The following is a 25407-nucleotide window of genomic DNA, read 5'->3' as shown; positions in this document are numbered from 1 at the left end:
AATGAAAATTGTTATTTTTATAAAAAAATTGATTTATAATGTTAATTTGAGAGTTTTATTAATAATTCTAATAATACAAAAAGTTACATGAGATTGGTAAGAAGACGATCATGCCCTTAAAGAGTTAATTTTGATCCCACGCTCCATCTTTAACTTTCGAGAAACTTTGAGTTCTCAACCGATCTCAATATATATATATATATATATATATATATATATATATATATATATATATATATATATATAGAGAGAGAGAGAGAGAGAGAGAGAGAGAGATAGAAATTAAATATCCTCCTACCTTTAGATCCTACCAATACTCTACTCATTTAAATGATGATATTTGTCATATTAATATCGTAAAATATCATTAAATTTCATTAAATGAACATTAAATGTTACACATGTCACAATTTCATTAAGTAGAAGGATACGTAGGAACAAAATGTAGGATATATATATATATATATATATATATATATATATATATATATATATATATATATATATATATATATATATATATATATATATATATATATATATATATATATATATATATATATATATATATATATATATATATATATATGCTACCTTAATGCCAAACGCCTTATGTATATTTTTCTCCAGTTCTTTCACAATTCAGTTTTGTTCCATTCAGTCCAACAACTAAATGCTACCTTGATGTCAAACAAACCTATGAATATTTTTCTCCGGTACTGTACAACCACCAAACTCCACCTTAAAGAACTAGAAAATCTAATAGATTTAACTAAAATTTCTACAGAATCAGTGAGACCTAGTATGCAATCACACTAAAACATTACCAAATTTTCTATATCCTACCATTTCAGTCCCAAAACTAATTAAGTTTCCTACATATTTACAAGCTGCCAACTGCAAAAAAATTACTCACACCCACTTCTCTTTGGTGCGAAATACATCAAATTCATCATAAAATGGAAAAACAAATCTACATCAAATCTTATCAAGTTCTTGATAAAATTTCGATAATCAAAACTAACCTTCACTCCTTCAGTCTGGTGATGCTCCAAGGCTTATCAGTTACAGCAAAAACTGTGGTATTATACAACTTTACATTGCAGAAACTCACCATGAAAACCCCTCTTCTTCAAAAACACTTTCTATTAGGTGTTTTATTTCTTATCAGTTCCAACTCCATTTTGGAGTGATTCTGCACTTAGAACTTTCTGTGCTGCCTTGTTCTCCGCCTCTATTTGCTTGCAGTTGTCCTCATGGGCTTGATTAAAATTCCTCACAAACAAAAGCAAAGTTGTAACAACTGTAAACATTATCATAAAACAGAAGTTGGAGATCAAGTAGTGATCATGTGAAGATATTATCATGAAAGTAGGTCGTTTTTGATGACTGATTACCTTTTTCATATGGGCAAAGAACAGGATCTTCTCCAAAGTAAATAATTAATGTATCCACAGTTTTATGCTATAAAAAAAATAAAGTTTTAAAAATTGGGGAAATGTATAGCAATCCTTGTATTCACATGAATTTGTGATACATACCACCTGAGAGTAAAGTGTGGCCAGGGACTTGACGTCAGGTTCCGCAAAAGCAATAAACTTTTCAAGAGACTGAATATGGAAAAAAATAAATTAAAACAGTTAACAATCAATAAAAGTTAAAGTTAAAATCACAGGTACAACAAGTCCAATAACCTGTGGATTAACTTATAACCATGGTGGAATTTAATGGTTTTATTTTTCTTGAGAAAGAGGGATCACCCTAAGGAAAATTATTATCAGTGGAAGTTACTGGTAACCCATGATATAAGAAAAGTAAGTTTGGTTGGAAGTTCTGATGGAATTATGATTTGAGATTCCATTCCATTACGTGTTTGGTTGCCAAATAGATGGAATACAATTCCATCGGCATCCTTCAAATTCAATGTTTGATATATTTAATCTTTCATAGAGATCAGAAGGAATCCATTTCCGTTCTTTTTTTTTTTTTGAAGGACCAAAATATCCTCATCATATATATATTCAAATAAAAAAGTTAAAACTGAAATAGATATTCAATATTTATTATTGAACTCCATTCTATTTCCTGCCAGCCAATTATTGCCTGAAACACTGCAATTCCTTGGGATCACAATCCCCTCAAATTCCAATTCCTTCCACATATTCCATTTATGGCTCTTACCAACTTTATGTGCATACCTTCCGAAAACCATTAGACACATGTCCGTCTTTTTTACACAATTTCTTTTCTTGGATTACTTTCTCTAGTCCTTTTGTAATCGCCTGCATCTCTTCTGCCATGATTTTTAACTGTATCTGGAATAGATATATCATTTTACTCAGCAAAAACAAAACTAACATAACTTCAATTTAAAGAAAAATGTAATATCCCACAAGGATCACCTTTGATGCAGGTTCCAAACTGCCAAGTTCCTTGGAAAAGTCTAGGACTTCTGGCAGTTTGTCTGCAAGCACCTAACATATCCAGCACAGCAGATACCATAAACAAAGTGAAAGAATCACAAACAAATACATAAATAAATCTTACCTTATAAAGATAATGCATGAGAGTTATTTTATTACTCCTGGCACACGTTGTGTTGAGTTTTAGGAAGTTGTCCAGTCTGAAGTTAGCAGCAGCTCCTAAAACCAAAACAATTTTCTGTGACTAAAAATAAAATAAAACTAATAGGAGTAACTAACCTCTTGTAGTTCCCTGGTTGAAAGCATTTCCAAGAGAAAGAATTGTCTGCATGACTCTCCTCAACTTTACAGAACTAATAAGCTGATATAACCACCATCAACATGTATTACAAAAGTAAAATTTAATCCAATATTATTCTTACGGAATAACTGCATAATTAAAGTGATAGATAACTAATAACTTGCCTGTTCTACAGATAAATATAACATGCTTAGCTTATCCCTAAGTTCTGTAACCTAAATTTGTAAAAATCACAGTAAAGTTAAAATACGGTTAATACAAGAATGCAGGAAATGCAAAGAAAAATATAATATCTCCTGACCTGTGTACTAAACTGTAACTTATAAGAGTAAACTACGAGTTTAGCTTCCAAACGTGGAACTTTCATTAGCTCTAAGAAGAACTGCAGTTACAAGAAATCAGAAATTTATGTTTTTAAACTTCGGTCCCCGAGTTCATTAAATCCAGAAAATGAGTACTATATACCTGTTCACATTTGCCCAAGTTTTCCCTTTCTCCTTTATATCCCTATGCATAGAAAATATTAGTTATTTTATGAAAAAAATGTGGATATAAAATATAATGTAAAATATAATTAAATTGTAAATACACCTTAAGTAGTTCCATTTCCTCCTTTGTAGGATAAAACTTTATAAGGCTATCCACCAGATCAACATCCATTGCTAATTCATCCAAATTAAGGACATGTTCCTGTTAAGTTTCAAAACTAAAGCATTAAAAATATATATCAGAAAACCTAATTTTCAATTGAATACATAAATTGGTTCAATACATATCGATTGAAGGCAAACGGTTTAATACATAAAGTTTTGAGTTTACCATCAACTCAGGCAATGATGATTTCACCTTTGAAAGCATGATTTCACAGTTATATGCTCGGCTATGTGAAATCTGCAACAAGTGTGAAATATCAACGCATGCTACATGCCTACAAACAAAGGTGTGTCAAGTCAACCACAACTACAGTTAGAGATTCTGCACACAATCAAGAAGGAGAATAAATTATTACCAGTTGTAGTTTTTTGGGTTTGTTAGCTGCTTTAAATTTTCCTTTTGAGGCCTTGTCAGAATTTGGATTTTATGCTGAAAAGAGTGTTTCAAGTTTCGACATATCAATCTCTGGTGCCCTAATGAGGAAATGAGGACAGAAAAACTTAGTAGGAGATCGATGTCAATACATCAAATAAAGAGATGTAGGAATATTAAAGAACCATATAGACTCCGCCTTTATTTGCTTGCAGTTTTCATCATGGGCTTGATTAAACATTCTCACAAACTTAAGCAAAGTTTCAACAACTGTAAACATTATCATAAAAGTAGAAGTTGCAGATCAATAAGTGATCACGTGAAGATACTATCATGAATGTAAGTTGTTCTGATGATTGATTACCATGTTCATATAGGCATTTTTTAGGGTCTTCTCCAAAGTAAATAATTAATGAATCCACATTTTTACCCTATAAAAAAGTGCAGTTTTAAGAACTGAGAAACGTATACCAATATTGGCATTTAATGGAATTTTTTGATACATACCAACCGAGAGTAAAGTGTAGCCAGAGACCTTACTTCAGGTTCCGCAGAAGCAAGAAACTCTTTCAGGATCTAAACATGGAAAAATAAAACATTCACCTGAAGGACCAAAATACCTACATAATATATATATATATATATATATATATATATATATATATATATATATATATATATATATATATATATATATATATATATATATATATATATATATATATATATATATGGTTAGGTTCATTTGAGATGACCTAATTTTGTGAGACTTTGAGACGTAATCCTATTAACTCCACTCATTTTATAGATAAAACAAAACATTTTTAAAATGCAAAATAATTGAAATTTTTTGAATTTTTTTTTCAAATATTATTTTCGTCATTTATATTTTCCGTTTTTTTTAAAATACCAAAAAAATAAAAATAAATAAATAAAAAATACAAATTTTTACATATTCTAGTAGAATATTAGAATATTTTACATATCTAACAAATCTAGTAGAATATTGTAACATTTTAAAAATCACATTAGAATATTTATAATGTAATGTTCTATTAGAATATTTCATGTATTTTTCAAAAAAAAATAATTATTTTTATTATTATTATTTTTATTATTTATTATTATTTTTATTTTTAAGATAATTAAAGTGACGAAAATAATAATTAAAAAAAGAATTTCGGATTTTTCATTTTATTTTGCATTTTAAAATTATTTTTAGAATTGGTCTCATGGTCCCAAAAAATTAACATGGTCTCAAATGAACGTGACATATATATATATATATATATATATATATATATATATATATATATATATATATATATATAATTGAAAATGAATAAGGTATTCGATATTTATAATTTTATTTTATTTTTTTTCCTGCCAACTAAACAAATGATAAACCGCAATTACTTGGGATCCCCACCCATCAGATTCCAATTCCGCTGAACTATTACATTTACGGCTCTTATTAACTTTATGTGCATACCTTATGAAAACGATTAGACATATGTCCTTTTTTACACAATTTCTTTTCTTGGACTACTTTCTCTAGTCCTTTTGTAATCGCTTGCATCTCTTTTGCCATGATTTTTATATGTATCTGGAATACATATATCATTATAATCAGCAAAAAACGAAACTAACATAACTTTAATTGAAGGAAAAACTGTTGGTGATTTTAGTGTCATCATGTCATTTTAAGTAACTGGAACCAACATGTGAGCTAATGAGCTTCATGATTTGTACTCTAATATATGTACGAGGTTGTGCGGAGTGCACGCATGTATAAGATCGAGTCAGAAGCCGGTTTGACGACTAGTCCGGGGTCCGAGGGCAGCACCCCCATGTTCGGGGTTTCCGAAGGGGCAGCACCCCTTTAGCGGGGTCTAGGGGCAGCGCCCTAGCGGGGTCCAAGGGGCAGAGCCCTTGGCTGGATAATTCAATTTCTTGAGGGTGATTATGGTAAAACTAACGAAATTCGTTAGTTTTTGGTAATAGTAAATCCTCATTAAATTCGGATTGACATTACTTGCTTCCAAAGCAACTAATGACGGCCCAACCGTAATGAAACCCTAATCGTGTTTAATATATAAACAGCTCTTCCTCTACAGAAGAAGGTTACAATCTTAAGCTCTCATTTTCATCATACTTTCATAGAATCCTCTAGGGTTAAATTGGTAAAACGTGAATTGTATATCTTCCCAGAATGTCACAATTACATAAGTATTAATAATAGATATATTTACACTATGATCCCTCTAGAATATAAACATGTAATTAATGCCTAATATATATAACATTTGTCTAATATTCCCTCGCAAGCTAAGGTCGGGGAGCGACTCTTAGCTTGGACCGCAAGAACTGAAAACATTGAGAAGGCAGTGGTTTAGTGAACACATCTGCAATCTGGTCATCTGTTTTGATGAACTGAACCAGGAGTTGTTTTTGAGCAACCTTTTCTCTAACAAAGTGAAAGTCAACTTCAACATGTTTGGTACGAGCATGAAAGACCGGATTAGCAGATAGGTATGTAGCACCAAGATTATCACACCATAGAACTGGAACAGTACGAGTAGAAAATCGTAGTTCCTGTAGAAGAGTTTGAAGCCATGTGAGTTCAGCAACTGTATCGGCTAAGGCTTTGTACTCGGATTCTGTTGATGATCGCGAGACAGTCTTTTGTTTCCTAGCAGACCATGAGACAAGATTACAACTGAGATATATAGCATATCCCCCAGTGGATCGACGATCATCCGGACAACCAGCCCAGTCAGAATCAGAGAAAGCATTCAAGACATTAAAAGTCGAATCTGTGTAAGCATGAAGAACACTATCGGAAGTGCGCTGAAATAAAAGTCCACTTGTTACTGTGCCAAGTAAGTAACGCAAAATGCGTTTAACCGCAGACCAATGATCCTGAGTCGGAGAGTGCATAAATTGACACACTTTGTTTACCGCAAACGAAATATCCGGCCGTGAAAGAGTCACATATTGAAGTGCACCAACTGTTTGACGATATTTAACCGGGTCTTCAAATGGTGGACTGTCGCCAAGGGCAAGATTGGCGGTGGTAGTAATCGGAGATGGCACAGATTTGGCATTAGACAAATTCGCACGTTCAAGTAGCTCGAGTATGTATTTTCTTTGAGACAAAACAATGTCGGACCCCTGCTTAATAACTTCAACCCCCAAAAAATAAGATAACGACCCCAAATCTTGTAGAGCAAAAATGCGACTAAGATGTTGAACAACCCGGTCGATATCAGCGGGACTATTTCCTGTGAGAATAATGTCATCAACATAAACAAGCATATACAAGAGAACACCGTTAGAGAAGTAGATAAACAGCGAAGGATCCGTTTTAGATCCACGAAAACCAAGAGCATGAAGTGCAGTTGACAACCGATGAAACCATGCTCGGGGAGCTTGCTTAAGTCCATAGAGAGACTTGTGGAGAAGACAAACATGATCAGGTTTGTCCGGATCAACAAAACCCGGTGGTTGTTGCAAGTAGACTGTCTCTGTGAGATCGCCATGTAAGAAGGCATTTTGAACATCAAGTTGTCGTAAGGGCCAACTGTGTGAGACTGCCAAGGATAGAACCACCCGAATTGTAGTCGCTTTGACAACAGGACTAAAAGTCTCATGATAATCAAGACCATGTTGCTGACGATAACCTTTTGCAACAAGACGCGCTTTGTAACGTGTAATTGCCCCAGTTGGATCACGTTTGAGCTTATAGACCCATTTACAACCAACAACATTAGCATTCGATGGAGGAGGAACTAAGGACCAGGTGTTGTTGCGCTGAAGAGCAGAATACTCGTCGGCCATGGCCTGACGCCATTGAGGCGATTTGCTAGCAACGTTAAAGGTGGCTGGTTCGGTAGGAACAGGAGTAGTATGATAGGAGGCCGGACTATATGGTTGAGAGGGTTTAGGATTAGGACGCAAATTAGAGGGACGAGGACGAGGTAGAGAGGAGGAACTGTCGGGTTGGGAGGTAGAATGTGCTAGTTGAGATGTGGTGTTTTCTGGTTGAGAGGTGGTGGTAGTTTTAGGGCGTCGAGCAAAGGTATAAAGGAGAGGCGGAAGAGGAGGTTCATGTGGAGATATAGGGGAAGAAGATGATGCGGGAGATGGTGTAGGTGATGTAGGAGGTGTAGGGGATGTATTGAAAGGAGATGGTGTAGGTGATATAGGAGGTGGAGGGGATGTATTGGAAGGGGATGGTGCAGATGACGTAGGAGGTGTAGGGGATGTATTGGAAGGAGTTGATATGTCAGGTACAGGTACAGGATTAGGATAAGAGGATGTATAAGGATCAAAGGAAGATGTGGGTGGAGATGATGGGCTGATTTGGTAAGGGAATAATTGTTCATGAAAACGAACATGACGAGCGATATAAAGGCGTTCGGAAAGAGGGTCAAAACACCGATAACCATGGTGGGAGGTGCTATATCCAAGAAAAATGCACGGAAGAGATCTGAAATCCATTTTATGCTTGTTATACGGACGAAGATGTGGATAACATCGACAACCAAACACACGAAGAAAGGAAAAATCAGGTTTGTGTTTGAAAACATGTTCGAAAGGTGAGATATTGGAGTTGGTTCTAGAAGGCATACGATTTATGAGATAGACGGCTGTGTCAAAAGCATAATGCCAAAACCGTTGTGGAACACCGGATTGAGCAAGAAGAGTGAGGCCGGTTTCGACCACATGACGGTGACGACACTCAACAACACCATTCTGTTCACTGGTGTGAGGACAAGACAAGCGATGAGTAATGCCGAGAGATGAGAAAAACTTAGAGAGGTTTCGAAATTCACCTCCCCAATCAGTTTGAACAGATTTTAGTTTGGTTTGAAATTGTCGTTCTACTGTAAGAAGAAACTGTTGGAAAGTACTAAAGACATCAGATTTGGATTTTAAGGGAAAAATCCACATAAAACTAGAAAAATGATCAACACATAGTAAGAAATATCGATGGTCTTCAAAAGAAGTAACAGGGGATGGTCCCCAAACATCACAAAAGAGTAAATCTAAAATATGAGAACTTTTATAATTAGAAGATGATAGATGAAGTTTTGAAGATTTTCCGATAGAACAAGAATCACAAGGTGAATTGACAAAATTGTTTGATAAAGGTAAACTATATCTAGAAATCATTGACTTCAACAGCTGCGGATGGGGATGTCCAAGTCGTTGATGCCAAGTGACGGAAGAAGCACGAGTAGCGGAGAAAGCAACTTTAGACGAGGTAGACTGCAACTGCGGAAGGTGGAAGGAGTAAAGGTCGCCACTACTTGGACCCATGAGGAGGGTAGTGTGAGTATTCTCGTCCTTCACAGCAAAAAAGGAAGTGTGAAATTCAAAATAAACATTATTATCATCGCAGAATTTTTGAACAGAAAGAAGGTTTTGTTTGATTTCTGGAACATGAAGAATGTGTGAGAGATGAAAAGTTTTATTAGGAGAATAGAGTTTAGAGGAGCCAATATGGAGAATGGGTAAACCTTTACCGTTGCCAACATGTAAGTTGTCATGGCCATGGTATGCCTCGGAGTGATCAAAGCTCGAGAGATCGGATGCAACATGATGACTAGACCCAGTATCAGTGACCCAGGTAGAAGAGGCCCGGGATCGATAATCTGCAAAATTAGCGGATGGTTGTTGTTGTCTCACACGTATGGTGGAGGGATCTCGATTAGGGCATTGAGACGGAACATGCCCAATACCGCACCTGTTACATGTACCATACACAGTATTTTGATTAGATGCCCAAATAAATTGGTTTCTATTACCTCCTCCTTGTGGACGATTGTTGTAGCTGCCACGCCCATGGTTGTTTGTTGATCGGCTGTTGCGATTGTTTCCTAATCGATTTGTGTAAAAAGCTTGGGCTGATGTTGAATTAGTTGGCTGGAGCTGTAACCCCAGTTGTTGTGCAAGCTTTTGAACAGCTTGGATTGCTGCATCTTGTGATAGAGACGAACCAGCAGCCATGGAACCGGGTTGTCTAGTGGTGGTTGTGAACGCTTGGGCTGGTGGCATCACTGTGGAGGTCTTTGTAATCATGTAGTCATGGTCAGACAGTAGACCATGAAGTTCAGCAAAGGCTGTTGGAGACTGTCTTGCTAAAAGGGTAGATTTCAAGCTATTGTATTCTTCTCTTAAGCCAGAGATAACTAGCATGACAAGGTCCTTTTCTTTAACTGGTTCGCCAATATTAGCAAGAGCATTAGAATACTCTTGTGCACGGGTTAAGTAAGCAGATGAGGACTCATCTTCTTTCATTGTGATTTTCAGAAGTTGGATTTTAAGAGTATATTCACGAGAAGAAGTATGAGGAGCATAAGCACTTTCTAAAGACAGCCAAAGATCACGTGATGTATTACCTTGAACATGCTGAAAAGACGTCTCAGAGATGGTGGATTTTAAGAGTACAAAGCCTGTTTGGGGACAAAGTAAAGGCAAATTTATGAGAGTTGTGGGCTGTTTTCTCTGCAGTAGTGAATGCTGTGAGAGGCGCCATTGTGTTGGTTGTGTACTGATCGACAAGAGAAAAGAGGAAGAAAGAGTAGAAACAGGTGCAGGTTGATGATCTTGAGGGTTGCTGTGGCGCCAATTTTAGGGTTAGGGAATAGCGGCTCTGATACCAGGTTAAATTGGTAAAACGTGAATTGTATATCTTCCCAGAATGTCACAATTACATAAGTATTAATAATAGATATATTTACACTATGATCCCTCTAGAATATAAACATGTAATTAATGCCTAATATATATAACATTTATCTAATATCTAGGATATTGGTTTATGTTTTTTGTGCCTAGAAATGTAAGTGTCCATTTGGATTATCCTAGGCTGAATTTTTTTGTAACCTATGCATATGGTAGAAATATCAGTTCGGAAAATGATATTACGATCCAAGTTGGTATCTAGATCTCCACCACAAACTCTAAATTTCCGTACATTCAAACTGATATTTCCTGTTTCTGGAGATGGGTGACTCAATCTAGGAGATGAGTACTAAGTTTGCCAAGCTGGAGAAGTTTGAAGGCATCGATTTTAGGTGTTGGAAGAAAAAGATGCACTTCATGTTGACCACTCTGAAAGCAGCATACTGCTGAATATTCCAAGACCAGTAGAGTCTGCGGAAGGTGTTGTTGAGACAACTGAAGAGACAAGAAAGAGACAGAAGTGGGACAATGATGACTACATCTGCAAAGGTCACATTCTGAACGGTATGTATGATGCTTTATTTGATATCAATAGTGAAGCCTTGTGTGCCAAGGAGTTGTGGGACACTCTTGAACTGAAATATGTTACTGAGGATGCTTCTAGTAAGATGTTTCTAGTCAGTGAATTTAATAATTATAAGATGGAAGATTCAAGGTCTGTCACTGAACAGTACAATGAACTCCTTAGCATATAAAGTCAGTTTAAACTGCACCGTATGAATATGGATGAATCCATTGTTATTTCCACTATCATTGACAAACTGCCTCTGTCTTGGAAAGAATTCAAACATAACTTGAAACATCAAAAGGAGGACCTGTCATTGGTTCAACTTGCTAGTCACATTCTTATTGAAGAATCTCTTCATGTGAAGGAACGTGACAAATCTGAAAAACCCAAAGGAAAAGTTGAACCTGGACAGCCCTCGGTTCATATGGTTGAAAACAAACCAAGGAACCAGAACCACAAAGGACATGGCAAATGTAAGGAGGAACATGTCCCAAGCAACTCCAACAAAAAGAGAAAGAATATGGTTTGTTGGAGGTGCAATCAAGTTGAGCATTGCAAATGTGATTGCCGTGTGAATTTGGGTAACAAAGGTGCTGGAAACAGTGGAGCTAATGGGAAAGTGAACGGGTCTTCGGCCCACGTTAAAGGTGGTCAGTTTTTGACTAACTTTGATAATTCTAATCAGAATTATGTTTATTATGTTTCATTTATCCCTGAATCATTCTATGTGCAGGATGATGATGTTGCTTGGTGGATCGACTCCGGAGTAACGCAACATGTATGCAAGGATAAACGGATGTTTGAAATATTAACTCCACTTGAAGATGGGTCGGTGTTGAAAATAGGAGATGATTCTTTTATTCCTATTTGTGGTTTAGGTGTCGTGTGTCTGGATTTTACTTATGAAAAGACAATTAGGTTACCTGATGTTTTGTTTGTTCCCAAGATTCACAAGAATCTTGTTAGCTCTAGTTGTTTGGATTCTGAAGGTTTTAAACAAGTTATTGAGTCAGATAAATTTGTTTTGTCTAATGGTGGATCGTTTGTTGGCTTTAGATATTTAAATAATAGAATGTTTCATTTAAATATTGCAGACAAATTATTATCTGTTCAAAATTCTGCATATGTATCTTCTGCTTCTAATATTGATAAATCTATGCTTTGGCATGTAAGATTAGGTCATGTCAACTTTAGAAGGATGCATAAAATGTCAAAAGATGGATTAATTCTAGCCTTTGATATGACATCTGATAAATGTAAAACATGCATGCTTACAAAAGTGGCAAAATAGCCATTTCCTAGTATTACTAGAAACTCAGTTGTTTTGAAACTTGTACACATTGACCTGTGTAATTTTCACTCCATTCCTTCTTTGGGAAATAAAAAGTATGTGGTCACTTTTATTGATGACTGCACTCGGTTTTGCTATGTGTATTTGTTGAATTCTAAGGATGAAGTCTTAGATAAATTCAAAATATACAAAACCGATGTGGAATTGCAATTGGGCATTCCGGTTAAATGTCTCAGGACTGCTATGGGAGGTGAATATATAGATCCCATATACCTCCAATTAGTGGGTATCATTCATGAGACCACGACACCTTACACGCCCCAACAGAATGGTATTGCTGAACGCAAAAATCGAGTTTTAAAGGAAATGGTAAACTTGATGTTGTCTTACTCGGGATTAAGTGAAGAATTCTGGGGAGAGGCCATTTTAACGGCCTGCTATCTATTGAATAGATTCCAAATAAAAGGAACAAAACACTCCCATATGAACTTTGGTTCAAGAAAAAGCCGAATTTGAGTTATTTTCGGGTTTGGGGATATCGGGCAGTTGTAAAACTTACCGAGCCCAAAAAGAAAATTTTAGGAGAATGTGGAATTGATTGCATATTCATTGGATATGCTGAACATTCCAAGACATATAGGTTTTATGTAATAGAACCTAATGATTCGGTTTCAATTAACACTGTCATCGAATTGCAGGATGCAATTTTTGATGAGATGAGATTTTCATTGATTCAAAGGCCTAAGGATCTGACTTTTGGTGCTAATAAATAGCAAAATTCAGAAATTCAAGATGGTGGTATTGTGTAAGAACCACAGGATATTCGTAGAAGCAAAAGATGCCAAATTGCTAAAAATTTCAGATCCAACTTCCAACTGTACTTGGTGGAAGGTTCAGGGGATGAAATTAATCTTGAATACTCTTATTGTTATAGTATTGAAGATGATCCTAAAACTTATCAAGAGGCCATGGAGTCTCGTGATAGTGCCTTTTGGAAGGAAGCAATTGATGACGAAATGTCATCAATTCTTGAGAACAACACATGGGTGTTGTCTGATTTACCTATGGGTTCTAAACCTCTTGGTTGCAAATGGATTTTCAAAAAGAAAATGAATGTTAATGGTACTATTGACAAATTCAAAGCCCGGTTAGTGATTCAAGGTTTTAGACAAAAAGCCGGTATTGACTATTTTGATACGTATGCTCCAGTTGCATGTATTTATACTATTAGATTGTTGGTTGCCTTGGCAAGTATCCACAATCTTGTTATTCACCAAATGGATGTGAAAACAGCCTTTTTAAATGGTGATCTTGATGAGGAAGTTTACATGAAACAACCAGAAGGTTTCATTATACTCAGTAAAGAGCATATGGTTTGTAAACTTGTCAAATCTTTGTGTGAGCTGAAACAAGCGTCTAAACAATAGCATCAAAAATTTGATGAGGTGATTTTGTCTTTTTGTTTCAAGACAAACCAATGTGACAAATGTTTTTATAGTAGATTTGATGATGCTACTAGAGCTAGAGTGATCATTTGCTTATATTTAGATGACATGTTGATTTTTGGTACCGATCAAAATCAAGTGGATGAAACAAAGAAATTGTTATCATCCAAGTTTTGCATGAAAGATTTAGGAGAAGCTGATGTAATTATTGAAATATGAATTAAGAGGATGAATAAAGGATTGATAATGACTCAAAGTCATTATATTGAGAAAATTCTCAAGCGGTTTAATTTTACCGAGTGTTCTCCTGTGAGTACTCCTATGGACCCAAGTGTGAAATTAATGCCAAATAATGGTGTTCCCATTTCACAATTGAAACACTCTAAGGCTATTGGTAGCTTGATGTATGCCATGACAAGTACCAGACCTGATATAGCTTTTGTTGTGGGTAAGTTAAGCAGATACACTAGCAATCCTAATGCTCAACATTGGCAAGCAGTGAATAGAATGTTTAAGTATCTCAAGGGAATCATGAATTATGGTTTGAGTTACTTGGGGAGTCCTTCAGTTTTAGAAGGCCATTCAGATGCAAGTTGGATTACCAACATGGAGGACCATTCCTCAACTTCTGGTTGGGTATTCTTGCTTGGGGGAGGTACCATTTCTTGGGCTTCTAAGAAGCAATCTTGCATTACAAACTCAATAATGGAATTTGAGTTTGTTGCGTTAGCAGCTGCTGGTAAAGAAGCAGAGTTGCTAAGGAATTTAGTCTATGAGATTCCTTTGTGGTCTAAACCGATAGCACCTATTTCTATCATTTGTGATAGTGTTGCCGCTTTGGCTAAGACATATAACCAGGTTTATAATGGCAAGTCTAGACACCAATGTGTTAGACATAGTATGATTAGAGAACAAATCATGAATGGTGTGATTTCGGTTGAGTTTGTGAAATCGCAACAAAATTTGGCAGATCACTTGATTAAAGGTCTGACAAGAGACTTAGTGCACAAGTTTGTAATCGGGATGGGATTAAAGTCCATTTTATTCTATAATGATGAGACACCCAATTCCCTCCTAATATAATGTTAGGAGTTGGATTCAATGTGGAAAGCTCATACTTATAGATTGGAACACATGAAGTATTCATCCTAGGTATGTGTTCGGTTATGCAAGTTAGCCAGGTTGAAGTTTAACTTCTTAATAATTCCTTTGATAAATGTATGTGCAGATGCATGGAAAGGAGTTACCTACGTGATTGTGAAGTGTAACCGCATTTCAAGAGGTTGTGGACTTGACCTTGATACGATCATGAGAGGATTGGGACATACAGCTTTATAACAGTGTCAAGTTGTATTATGCCAGAAATTCAATAAACTAGTATGTATTTTACTTTCTGGTATTCAAATGGGTTGACGGGTTCAATTCTTAGAACACCCTGATTCTCGAGTATTTGCAAATGTATGATACTAAGTGGAAATTCAATCATTTCGATATTTTGATTATGTACTAGTTTGGTTTGTTTGATAAAGTTATGTTTGTTCAAGGGTTATACTAAAATGGGGGAGGATTATTGGTGATTTTAGTGTCACCATGTCATTTTAAGTAACTAGAACCAACATGTGAGCTAAGGGGCTTCATAATTTGTACTCTAATATATGTACGAGGTTGTGTGGAGTGCACGCATGTATAAGATAGAGTCAGAAGCCGGTTCGACGACTAGTCGGGGGTTCGGGGCAGAGTCCCTGGCTGGAAAATTCAATTTCTTGAGGGTGATTATGGTAAAACTAATGAAACCCGTTAGGTTTTGGTAACCCTAAATCCTCATTAAATCCGGATTGATATTACTTGCTTCCAAAGCAACTAATGACGGCCCAACCCTAATGAAACCCTAATCGTGTTTAATATATAAACAACTCTTCCTCTATAGAAGAGGGTTACGATCTTAAGCTCTCGTTTTCATCATACTTTCGCAGAATCCTCTAGCATATTGGCTTAGTTTTCTGTGCCTAGAAACGTAAGTGTCCACTTGGATTATCCTATGCTGAATTTTTTGTAACCTAAGCATATGGTAGAAATATCAGTTCGGAAAATGATATCACGATCCAAGTTGGTCTCCAGATCTCCACCACAAACTCTAAATTTCCGTACAAAAACTAAATCACACAGGGATCACCTTTGATGCAGGTTCTAAACTGTCAAGTTCCTTGAAAAAGTCTAGGACTTCAGGCAGTTTGTCTGCAATCACCTAACATATCCAACACAACAGTTACCATAAACAGAGTGAAAGAAACACACACAAAACAAATAAATAAATAAATAAAAATCTTACTTTACAAAGATAGTGCATGGTTGTCATTTTATTGCTCCTCACATGTGTTTCGTTAAGTTTTAGGAGGCTATACAATCTGAACCCAACCGCAAAACCTAAAACCACAACCATGTTATTCTAATCTCTGTAACTCCAAAAAGAAGGAACACTAATAACTCACCTCTTTTAGTTCCCTCATTCAAAGCATTTCCAAGAGAAAGAATTGTCTGCATGACTCTCTTTAACTTTACAGAACTCCTTATCTGATATAACCACCAGCAACATGTATAAAAAAAGTAAAATTTAATCAAATCTTATTGTCACTTAATAACTGCATTATTAAAGTGACAGATAACCAAAAACTTGCCTGTTCTACTGATAAATATACAACGTTTAGCTTATCTCTAAGTTCTGTAACCTAAATTTGAAAAAAAAAAAAAAAAAAAAAAAAAAAAAAAAAAAGTGAAGTTAAAATACGCTAAAAGTAAGAAAGCAGGAAATGCAAAGCATAATATCTCCTGACCAGTGTACTATACTGTAACTTATAACAAAAAACTGTGAGCTTAGCTTCTGCACGCGGAACTCTCATTAGCTCTATAAAAAACTGTTACGAAAAATCAGAAATTAATTTTTTAGATCTCGGTCCCAAGTTCATAATTAACAGGCTAATGATATGAGTGCAGAAAATGGGTACTATATACCAGTTCACATTTGCCCAAATTTTCCATATCTCCTTTATAGCCCTAAGCATACAAAATGTTAGTTATATTATATAAAAAAAATGTGGATATATAAGTTAAAGTAAAATGTAAATTATAAATACACCTTGAGTAGTTCCATCTCCTCCTTTGTAGGACAGAACTTTATAAGTCTATCCACCTGATCAACATCCATTGGTAATTCATCCAAATTAAGGACATGTTCCTGTTACGTTTAAAAACTAAAGCAATAAAAATATTTATCAGAAAACCCAAGTTTCAAATTAATACATAATGTTTTGAGCTTACCATCAATTCAGGGAATGGTGTCTTCACCTTTGAAAGCATGATTTCACAGTTATATGCCCTGCTATGCGAAATCTGCAACAAGTGTGAAATATCAACGAATGTTTCAGACAAAGATGAGTGAAGTCAACCACAAGTACAGTTTAAGATTTTTCATGCAATCTAGAAGGAGAATAAATTATTACCAGTTGTACTTTTTTGGGTTTATTAGCTGCTTTAGATTTTCCTTTTGAGGATTTGTCAGAATTTGGATTTGATGCTGAAAAGAGTGATTCAAGTTCAGACATATCAATCTCTGGCGCCCTAATTACATAATTAAGAAAAAAAAAAAAAAAAACTTAGTAGGAGATCGATGTCAATATATCAAATAAAGTGAAATAGGAATATTAAAGAACCATATAGACTCCGCCTCTATTTGATTGCAGTTTTCTTCATGGGCTTGATTAAACATTCTCACAAACAAAAGCAAAGTTTCAACAACTGTAAACATTATCAGAAAAGTAGAAGTTGGAGATCAATTAGTGATCACGTGAAGATATTATCATGAAGTGGTTGTTCGATGATTGATTACCTTTTTCAAATGGGCAACTAGTGGGGTCTTTTCCAAAGTAAATAATTAATACATTCACAGTTTTAGACTACAAAAAAGTGCAGTTTTAAAATTTTGGAAACATATAGCAATCTACAGGATTTTTTGATACGTACCACCTCAGAGTAAAGTGAAATCAGGTTCTTTACTTCAGGTTTCGCCGAAGCAAGAAACTTTTTCAGAGTCTGAACATAGAAAAAAATAAAATAAAGCAGTCACTTAAAACTTAAAGTTAAAGTCATGGTTACAAACTAGTCCAATAACCAATGGATCAACTTAAAGCCATGGTGGAAGTTGTCTCTTTGAAAAACAACCATGGTGGAAGTTAATATTTTTTTAAGAAAGAGGGAGCACCATCAGGAAAATGGAAGTTAATGGTAGCCCTTCATCATACCAGAAGGGCAAGTTTGGTTGGTAGTTCGGAATAGGAATTTGATATTCCATTGCACTATGTGTTTCATTGCCAAATGGATGGAATACAATTCCACCAGAATCCTTCAAATTCCATGTTTGATGGATTTCTTCGTCCTTAGAGAGTGGAAGGAATCCAGCTCCATTCATTTTTTATTAAAGGACAAAAATACCCTCATATATGGCTGAGTTATTGTGCGAACCAAAAATAGCGTGTGAACTTGCGAACTCATAACTAGCTCATCATTTTTCAACGCCAAAAACACCAATCTTCTCTGAATGGTGCGTCTAAACCATATCTAGGCTCAAAAAACGATTTGACAAAATTTTTTTTTTTTTTCGAAATTTGCATGTATACACAATCAACAGTCATAGGGACGTACCATTTGGAAAAGACTCGTGTTTTTGGTGTTGAAATATGATGAGCTGATTATGAGTTCGTAAGTTCTCACAAAAGTCATTTGGTTCTCAAAAAAACCTGGATATATATATATATATATATATATATATATATATATATATATATATATATAGTGAAAATTAAAAAGATACAATATTTATAATTTAATTTTATTCCATTTTCTGCCAACCAAACACATAACAAACCGTAATTCCTTGTGATTCCAACTCCCTCAGATTCCAATTCCTTTGACAAGTTACATATATGGCTCTTATCAACTATATGTGCATACCTTCCGAAATCTTTTAGACAAATGTCCATCTTTTATGGACAATTTCTTTTCTTGGACTACTTTCTCTAGTCCTTTTGTAATCGCTTGGAACTCTTCTGCCAAGATTTTTAGTTGTATCTGGAATAGATATATCAATTTAATCAGCAAAAAGGAAACTAACATAACTTTAATTTAAAGAAAGATGTAAATCCCACAAGGATCACCTTTGATGCAGGTTCCAAACTGCCAAGTTCCTTGGAAAAGTCTAAGACTTCAGGCTGTTTGTCTGCAAGCACCTAACATATCCAGCACAGCAGATACCATTAACAAAGTGAAAGAAACGCAAACAAATGAAAAAAAAAAAAAAAAATCTTACCTTACAAAGATAATGCATGAGAGTCATTTTATTGCTTCTAGCATGCGTTTCATTAAGTTTTAGGAGGCTGTCCAATCTGAACCCAACAGCAGCACCTAAAACCAAAACTATGCAGTTCTAATTTCTTTAACTTCAAAACAAAAAAAAAAAAAAAAAAAAAAAAAAAAACAACAACAACAACAACAACAACAAACATTAGTAACTCACCTCTTGTAGTTCCTTGATTCAAAGCATTTCCAAAAGAAAGAATTGTCTGCATGACTCTCTGTAGCTTTACAGAACTCCTAATCTGATATAATTAACCACCATCAACATACATATAAAAGTAAAATTTAATCTAATATTATTCTTACCGAATAACTGCATAATTAAAGTGAAAGATACGTAATAACTTGCCTGTTCTACTGTTAAACATACAAGGCTTATCTTTTCCCTAAGTTCTGTAAGCTAAATTTGCAAAAGAACATTAAAGTTAGAATAAGGTAAGTACAACAAAAGCAGGAAATTCAAAGAATAATATCTCCTGACCAGTGTAATAAATTGTAACTTATAAGAGAAAGCTGTGAGCTTAGCTTCTGAACGTGGAATTTTCATTAGCTCTAAGAAGAACTGTTACAAGAAAAAGGAAATTTTATTTTTTAAATTTTGGTCCCCGAGTTCATTAACATGCTAGTGATATAATTATAATTGAAGTTAAAATGTAAAATGTAAAGAGAGAATGAGTACTATATATATACCTGTTCGCATTTGCCCAAATTTTCCCTTTCACCTTTATAGCCCTAAGCATACAAAATATTAGTTAAATGTGGATATATAATCAAAGTTAAAATGTAAAATGTAAATACACCTTAATTAGTTCCATCTCCTCCTTTGTAGGGAAGAACTTTAGAATGTTATCCACCTTATCAACATCCATTGCTGAATCGTTCAAATCAAGGACATAACACTGTTCAGTTTTAAAACGAAAAGCATTAAAAACATTTATTAGAAAAACTAATATATTATTTAATGTATAATGTTTTTAGCTTACCATCAATTCAGGCAATGGTATCTTCAACTTTGAAAGCATGATTTCACAGTTATATGCCCGCATATGGTCAATCTGCAACAAAAGTGAAATATCAACTAATCTTCAATACAAAGATGTGTGAAGTAGAGTTAAAGATTTTGCATGAAATCAAGAAGGAAAATAAATTAATACCAGTTGTACTTTTTCGGGCTTTTCAGAATTTGGATTTGATGCTGAGAAGAGTATTTCAAGTTCGGACATATCAATCTCTGGTGCCCTAATGAGGAAACTAGAAGAAAACTTAGTTCCTAGGGAAATATGGAAATTAAAGAACCATAAAGACTCCGGAACCCCACCTTTCATGTTTTATAGTTCCTGGTTGTTGATTGATGGCATACATGATATCGTGATTAATACTTGGGATAATAATTCCTTTAATTTGATGGCCTCCAGATATGATCTTTCTCAAAAAGCTCAAAGACGTGAAAAATGCAATCAAAAGATGGAGATAGGATGTTATGGAGAACGAAAACAAGGAAACACATGAGTTCGCAAATTTTTTTTTGAAGATAATTGGAAAGCTTAGCCGAGTTTCGTGCTCTTTCACCACCGGAAAGAGAAACTCGGATCACCTTGAAGTAAGATTTCATTGATTTGAATTACCCTAAGAAATTAGATTTAAAACGAAATTCGCGGCTTAAAAAAAAAAAAAAAAAAAACTCTACATCGATGCCTTGTATGCGAGTTCTGACATGATTCACTTCAAACGAATTCCAGTTTTTACACAAAATATTGTCTTTTAGAAAAGTATTTACCATATACTTATATATATACATGCAAATCTATTTACCAAATAATTTTATTTTTTTATATAAAAAAAATTAAAGTCCCAATACTCCTTTCCCGGTTTTCCTCATCCGTTTCCCTACTTGCCTAATGCTGCCTTCTCAAGAGTCGATGCTCACCGTTGCCACCCTCCTCCCGCGCAGAGGCGGACGCAGGAATTGATGGCAGGTGTTGCTAGTGCCGATTTTTTTTTTTCGGGCGAAACATAATATAAAACCAAAAATTAATTCATTACGTCTACTAAAAAAAACCCATCAATTACATAAAAAGTTAAAAACATAACAACTATCTATTACAATTTAAATTTGTCCTCTTCGTGCCGACATCTTTTGGAACCGTTCCATTACTTTTTCATTCTCAACTTTCACAAGTGCTTCGGTCTCAACATAACAAAGCAACGCATCGTTCAAAAAGTCATCGCCAATTTTGTTGCGCAAGTCGGTCTTCAAGAGTTTCATCTTCGAAAAGCATCTTCGTACCGAGATTTGAATTTTGCTCAAGGAATGGAAGAAAGATTGCAGCGAGATAGGCCAACGATTCGATTTTTTTTTTCTTTTCTGTCGATGTCGATCAGTCGATCGAAGCCTTCAGCCTTCACAGAAGCAGAGAAGCTTCGTATTTTCCCTCTGATGTCGACAATTTTTTTTGGCATATGTTCCTTCATTTTTTCTTTAATCCGATTAATGAAATGTCCAAGTGGACCAAGTCCAAACTCCCAATTGGACTATCTTACAAATGTCATTGGGCTTTTTAAGGCTTATTTGTTTTTTAAGGCTACAATTAATAATGTTTTTGGACTACTAATTAAGAGTTTAAGTTATAAACTAAATAATTAATTATAACTTTTGGTTGTAAATATATTTCTAGCATTCCTTGATCCAATAGAGTGACAAAAAAAATTATGTAGTTGCCAATTTTTTTTACGTGGTTTCCGGTTTTTTTTACGTAGTGGCACGATAAGTAAAAAAAAATTCGAAAAAATTACCACTGCGTACGCAGAAACTAGGTGTTGCCGGTGCCACACCGGGTACCCAGTGAGAACCGCCCCTGCTCCCGCGTTGAGTCATATGTCGCCTCCCTCTCTTGCCTCTGCCTCATCTTCGTCAAAGCCAAGATATTGTTTGTGAAAATCTGGCGTTTGGACCATTATGAATCTTAGAGCTTGTAGACGGGTTCTTCACCTCTTAACTTGTTAGAATAGGGTGTTAAGTCTCAGAACTTTCATCTTGTTTCTGTAAGATGGAAACTCAAAAAAAAAAAAAAACAAAACAAAGGAAAGAAGAAGAAACTAGCTGACATGATAATAAAAGTTCGGTTAATTACTTGCTTCCTTGATTCATGCCAACAACCTCTATTTAATCTGCGAGTCGCCTCTTTTTGTGTTTCCATTCTAAAAACTTCAGTCTTAATCTGATAGTTATCGTTGCAATTCAATTGCAAGTTCAAGAATTATATGTTCTATTTACGGGCCAACTTTTTTCTATGGGTTCTGCACTACATGTGTGGCGAGGTTATATCCCCTCAGAGTTTGTTAAAAAGCGTGAGAAATTAATGGTTAACTTCGAAAAACACCCAAGTGTTGCTAGTGATGATCATTGACGCTTTTAAGTGCATTTCATCATTATAACTTGATGTAATTTTCATTTATGTAACTTTGTAAGATTAATATATATATATATATATATATATATATATATATATATATATATATATATATATATATATATATATATTTGAAGTTTTCATTTGTGTTTTGTAGCCAAAGAAAAGATGGTGGTTGGAAAAAAGTTGTGTTTGCCGGAAACAATGATGGAAGGGGTGGTAGAGTTGACAATAACTAATTCTTTTAAAAGAACTAATAAAACCTAACAAAAAGAAGTTTACAATCTTATGGTAATTAAGAGGGTGTTTGGATAAATTAGCTTATAGTTTATTACCTTATAGCGGTGTGAGAAAGCAACTTTTGCACAAGTGTTTGAATAAGCGATAATTTATAAGCTTTAAACAAGGGGGGAGCATTTCCAAAATAGATTATTTAGCTTCTCCCCACCATAATAAGTTTATTTTTAATGTTTCCTACCCAAACACTTAAAGTTATGTTATAGCAATAGGGATAAGCAATAAGCTATAAGCTCTTTTTTTTTTCCTTATCCAAACACACTCTAAGTTGTAAACAAATTTGTTTTGGTAAATACTTTTTGAAAGTACCATAACTTGGTATAAATCTCTAAGAATTTTACTTGTTTGGATTTTAATTTTCGATTCATTTATCTATTTGGGACCATATCGGTTTACCCTTTTCTTAAATGGGTTGGGTATGGATCACTATCTATACGCTCCAATTATAACCCATTATATATATATATATATATATATATATATATATATATATATATATATATATATATATATATATATATATATATAACACCCCGTTTATTAAATAAATGAATAAACAAATTAATGAATGGATAGTAGCCCTAAAATTTATAATTATATAGCAAGGTGTTGGTCTCAAGGAGTTAACTATCATAATTTTAGAAGGCAGGGATTAAAGTGTAAAATTCAAGACTTATTTTGTAAATATTTTTAGAAGATAGGGGGTGTTTGGTATCATGTGGACTTAAATTGGAATGGTTTTATAGATGAGGGGTCATTTAGTAACATAAGGACTTCACATGGAAATAATTTGTAGAGTGAGGGGCTGTTAGGTAAATTTTGGATTGGATTTTAAAGGGATTTTCGAGGTCAGGGTTTGAATGGTAAATATAGGGGTTTATTTCGAAATAATTTCTGGAGGGAGGGGCTAAACTTGTCATTATGGAAACAAGTTTGGGGGATCGGGATATATAAACCTGTCACCCCTGGTTCTAACCCTAACCCTAAAGAGAGTGGCATCCGCCACCTTCCTTCTCCCATCACCGGCGCCGCCATCACCCCGTTCCGATCAGCCAACGACCAGAACAACCACCAGCAGCTCTTGCTGTCGGCATTATTGAAGACCATTAGGAACCCGGAAGATGCCACAACAACTGGAGATCAGAGGGGCGAAGTCGACGTCCAAGTTACCGCCTCGCTGCTGCCGCCATGGTCAATTCTGACGAGAAGATGAGGCTGCCGATAGCTGTCGTTGCTGAAGACGAGGACAGAGCGCCTTCTGTCGTTGTTTCTGTCACACACTACTAGAAAAAAGGCCTTTTACGACGCGCAAACAATGACACTCGCTGATAGACGACGTGCATTTGTAAGTGCCCTAAAAGATAATGTTAATTTTGCAAAATTTGAAGGATAGAGGGCACGCATTTGTGCGCGCCTTAAAATTAGTGTCAGAAAAGAAAAAAAAGAAATGCGGAGGGCGCCTTTCATAAAATGTGCGTCATGTAAATGTGTCGCTTTATAATTTTTAAGTTAAATACGTGTTTTAGGCGGGAAATGAAATCGACGAAAATTATCCCCGCCTATTGAATCCCAAAAATTAATCCCCCCGCCTCTTCTACTTAGCAAGAAAAAGCCCTAGGTTTCTCATCTTCATCTTCAGTATCATCAATCTCTACTCGATCTCCTTCTTATCAGTATCATCAAACATCCCGTTCATCCTCTGCATTATTTCCATCGTTCTTCCCTCTTCTCACTGATCAATACCCAAAAAACCCTAATATCATAACCACTCCTCTTTTCTCGCACAACAAAATACCAAAACATCACCAAATACTAAATTCCACAAAATCGTTGTGACCATTTTAACTAGGGCTTTTTTCATGAACGAAGACACTCTCGCATCTCTCTTAGCTCTGAAACAATGGACGATCTCAGTATCAATTCTGATGATCGAGAAATTGATTAATCTTTGTTTTTGTTGCAGGTGAAACTTGGTACAGATTCCTTCACTTTCGATCATGTCTATGGAAGCTATGGTTCCCCATCATCCTCCACGTTTGAAGATTGCCATGGTGGATTTCCTTCTTCCTTTCTGTTTCTACGGTAGGGATCCATTTTTTTCTCCCCCGCAGATGGTTGTGGTGACCGGCCTCCCCTGTTTTTCTTGTCTTTTGTGAGTAATTCTTCCCCCATTGTGAAGCACCTCTTCATATTCCCCCCGGTTATCTCGAGTCTCATCGGTGGTGGAGACAGTGGCGGTAAAGGAGGGTAGGGCGGCGGCGGCGGCAATGGTGGTATGTGGTTATCGAACAAAGGTATCTCCCGCTTCCTAACACTCTGATTAGGGCTTTCCATGAACAGAATCGTAGCCTCGTTTCCCTTCTCGAACCCTAGAGCTGGTGTAAACAACGGTGGTGAAGGTGGTGGAGAAAGCTGTGGAGCCGACCACAGTGATGGTGGAAGCTGAGGTTCCATCACAGGTTCCGATTCCAACTTAGTAACTTCCAACGATTCTTCTTCATCATCATCAGATTCCAACTCCGTATCTTCCAATGATTCTTCTTCCTC

The 25407-nt window shown here is 35.3% G+C and overlaps 1 protein-coding gene and 1 pseudogene across 2 annotated transcripts; both read right to left on the bottom strand.

Annotated features, from left to right (window-relative positions):
* Nucleotides 1-607: 607 nt before the first annotated feature.
* LOC145010000 (uncharacterized) lies at nucleotides 608-19133 on the bottom strand (annotated as a pseudogene). The gene is made up of 32 exons (XR_013663851.1): nucleotides 19107-19133; nucleotides 18955-19026; nucleotides 18752-18868; nucleotides 17765-17833; nucleotides 17631-17697; nucleotides 17455-17539; nucleotides 17245-17362; nucleotides 17063-17134; nucleotides 16881-16979; nucleotides 16757-16798; nucleotides 16579-16659; nucleotides 16423-16473; nucleotides 16237-16318; nucleotides 16077-16171; nucleotides 15921-15992; nucleotides 5243-5356; nucleotides 4258-4326; nucleotides 4115-4181; nucleotides 3936-4020; nucleotides 3734-3851; nucleotides 3544-3615; nucleotides 3316-3414; nucleotides 3190-3231; nucleotides 3026-3106; nucleotides 2889-2939; nucleotides 2703-2784; nucleotides 2548-2642; nucleotides 2403-2474; nucleotides 2199-2315; nucleotides 1542-1610; nucleotides 1398-1464; nucleotides 608-1303 (listed from the first exon to the last, which is right to left on the bottom strand). The product of XR_013663851.1 is annotated as an uncharacterized LOC145010000 (transcript).
* An 80-nt stretch (nucleotides 19134-19213) lies between these two features.
* LOC145009999 (formin-like protein 17) lies at nucleotides 19214-20478 on the bottom strand. The gene is made up of 8 exons (XM_078968602.1): nucleotides 20308-20478; nucleotides 20137-20208; nucleotides 19954-20052; nucleotides 19844-19885; nucleotides 19635-19715; nucleotides 19503-19553; nucleotides 19314-19395; nucleotides 19214-19236 (listed from the first exon to the last, which is right to left on the bottom strand). Exons 1-8 carry the CDS (start codon nucleotides 20476-20478, stop codon nucleotides 19214-19216), a joined length of 621 nt encoding a protein of 206 aa, XP_078824728.1.
* Nucleotides 20479-25407: the final 4929 nt, after the last annotated feature.

Source organism: Lactuca saligna, chromosome 8, assembly GCF_052625555.1.
Source record: "Lactuca saligna cultivar CGN05327 chromosome 8, ASM5262555v1, whole genome shotgun sequence".
Taxonomy (NCBI): Eukaryota; Viridiplantae; Streptophyta; class Magnoliopsida; order Asterales; family Asteraceae; genus Lactuca; species Lactuca saligna.
Note: the sequence above shows the minus strand (reverse complement) of the source record. Positions and strands in the feature narration are given on the sequence as shown.

Excerpts from the sequence above, each read along its gene's own strand:
- LOC145009999 (XM_078968602.1), bottom strand. The coding sequence starts at position 20,478 with ATGAAAGGTGGGGTTCCGGAGTCTTTATGGTTCTTTAATTTCCATATT. Across the intron at positions 20,053-20,136 it reads TACCATTGCCTGAATTGATG|TGTTATGTCCTTGATTTGAA; the intron begins GTAAGCTAAAAA and ends AAAACTGAACAG. Across the intron at positions 19,886-19,953 it reads AGGAGATGGAACTAATTAAG|GGCTATAAAGGTGAAAGGGA; the intron begins GTGTATTTACAT and ends TTGTATGCTTAG.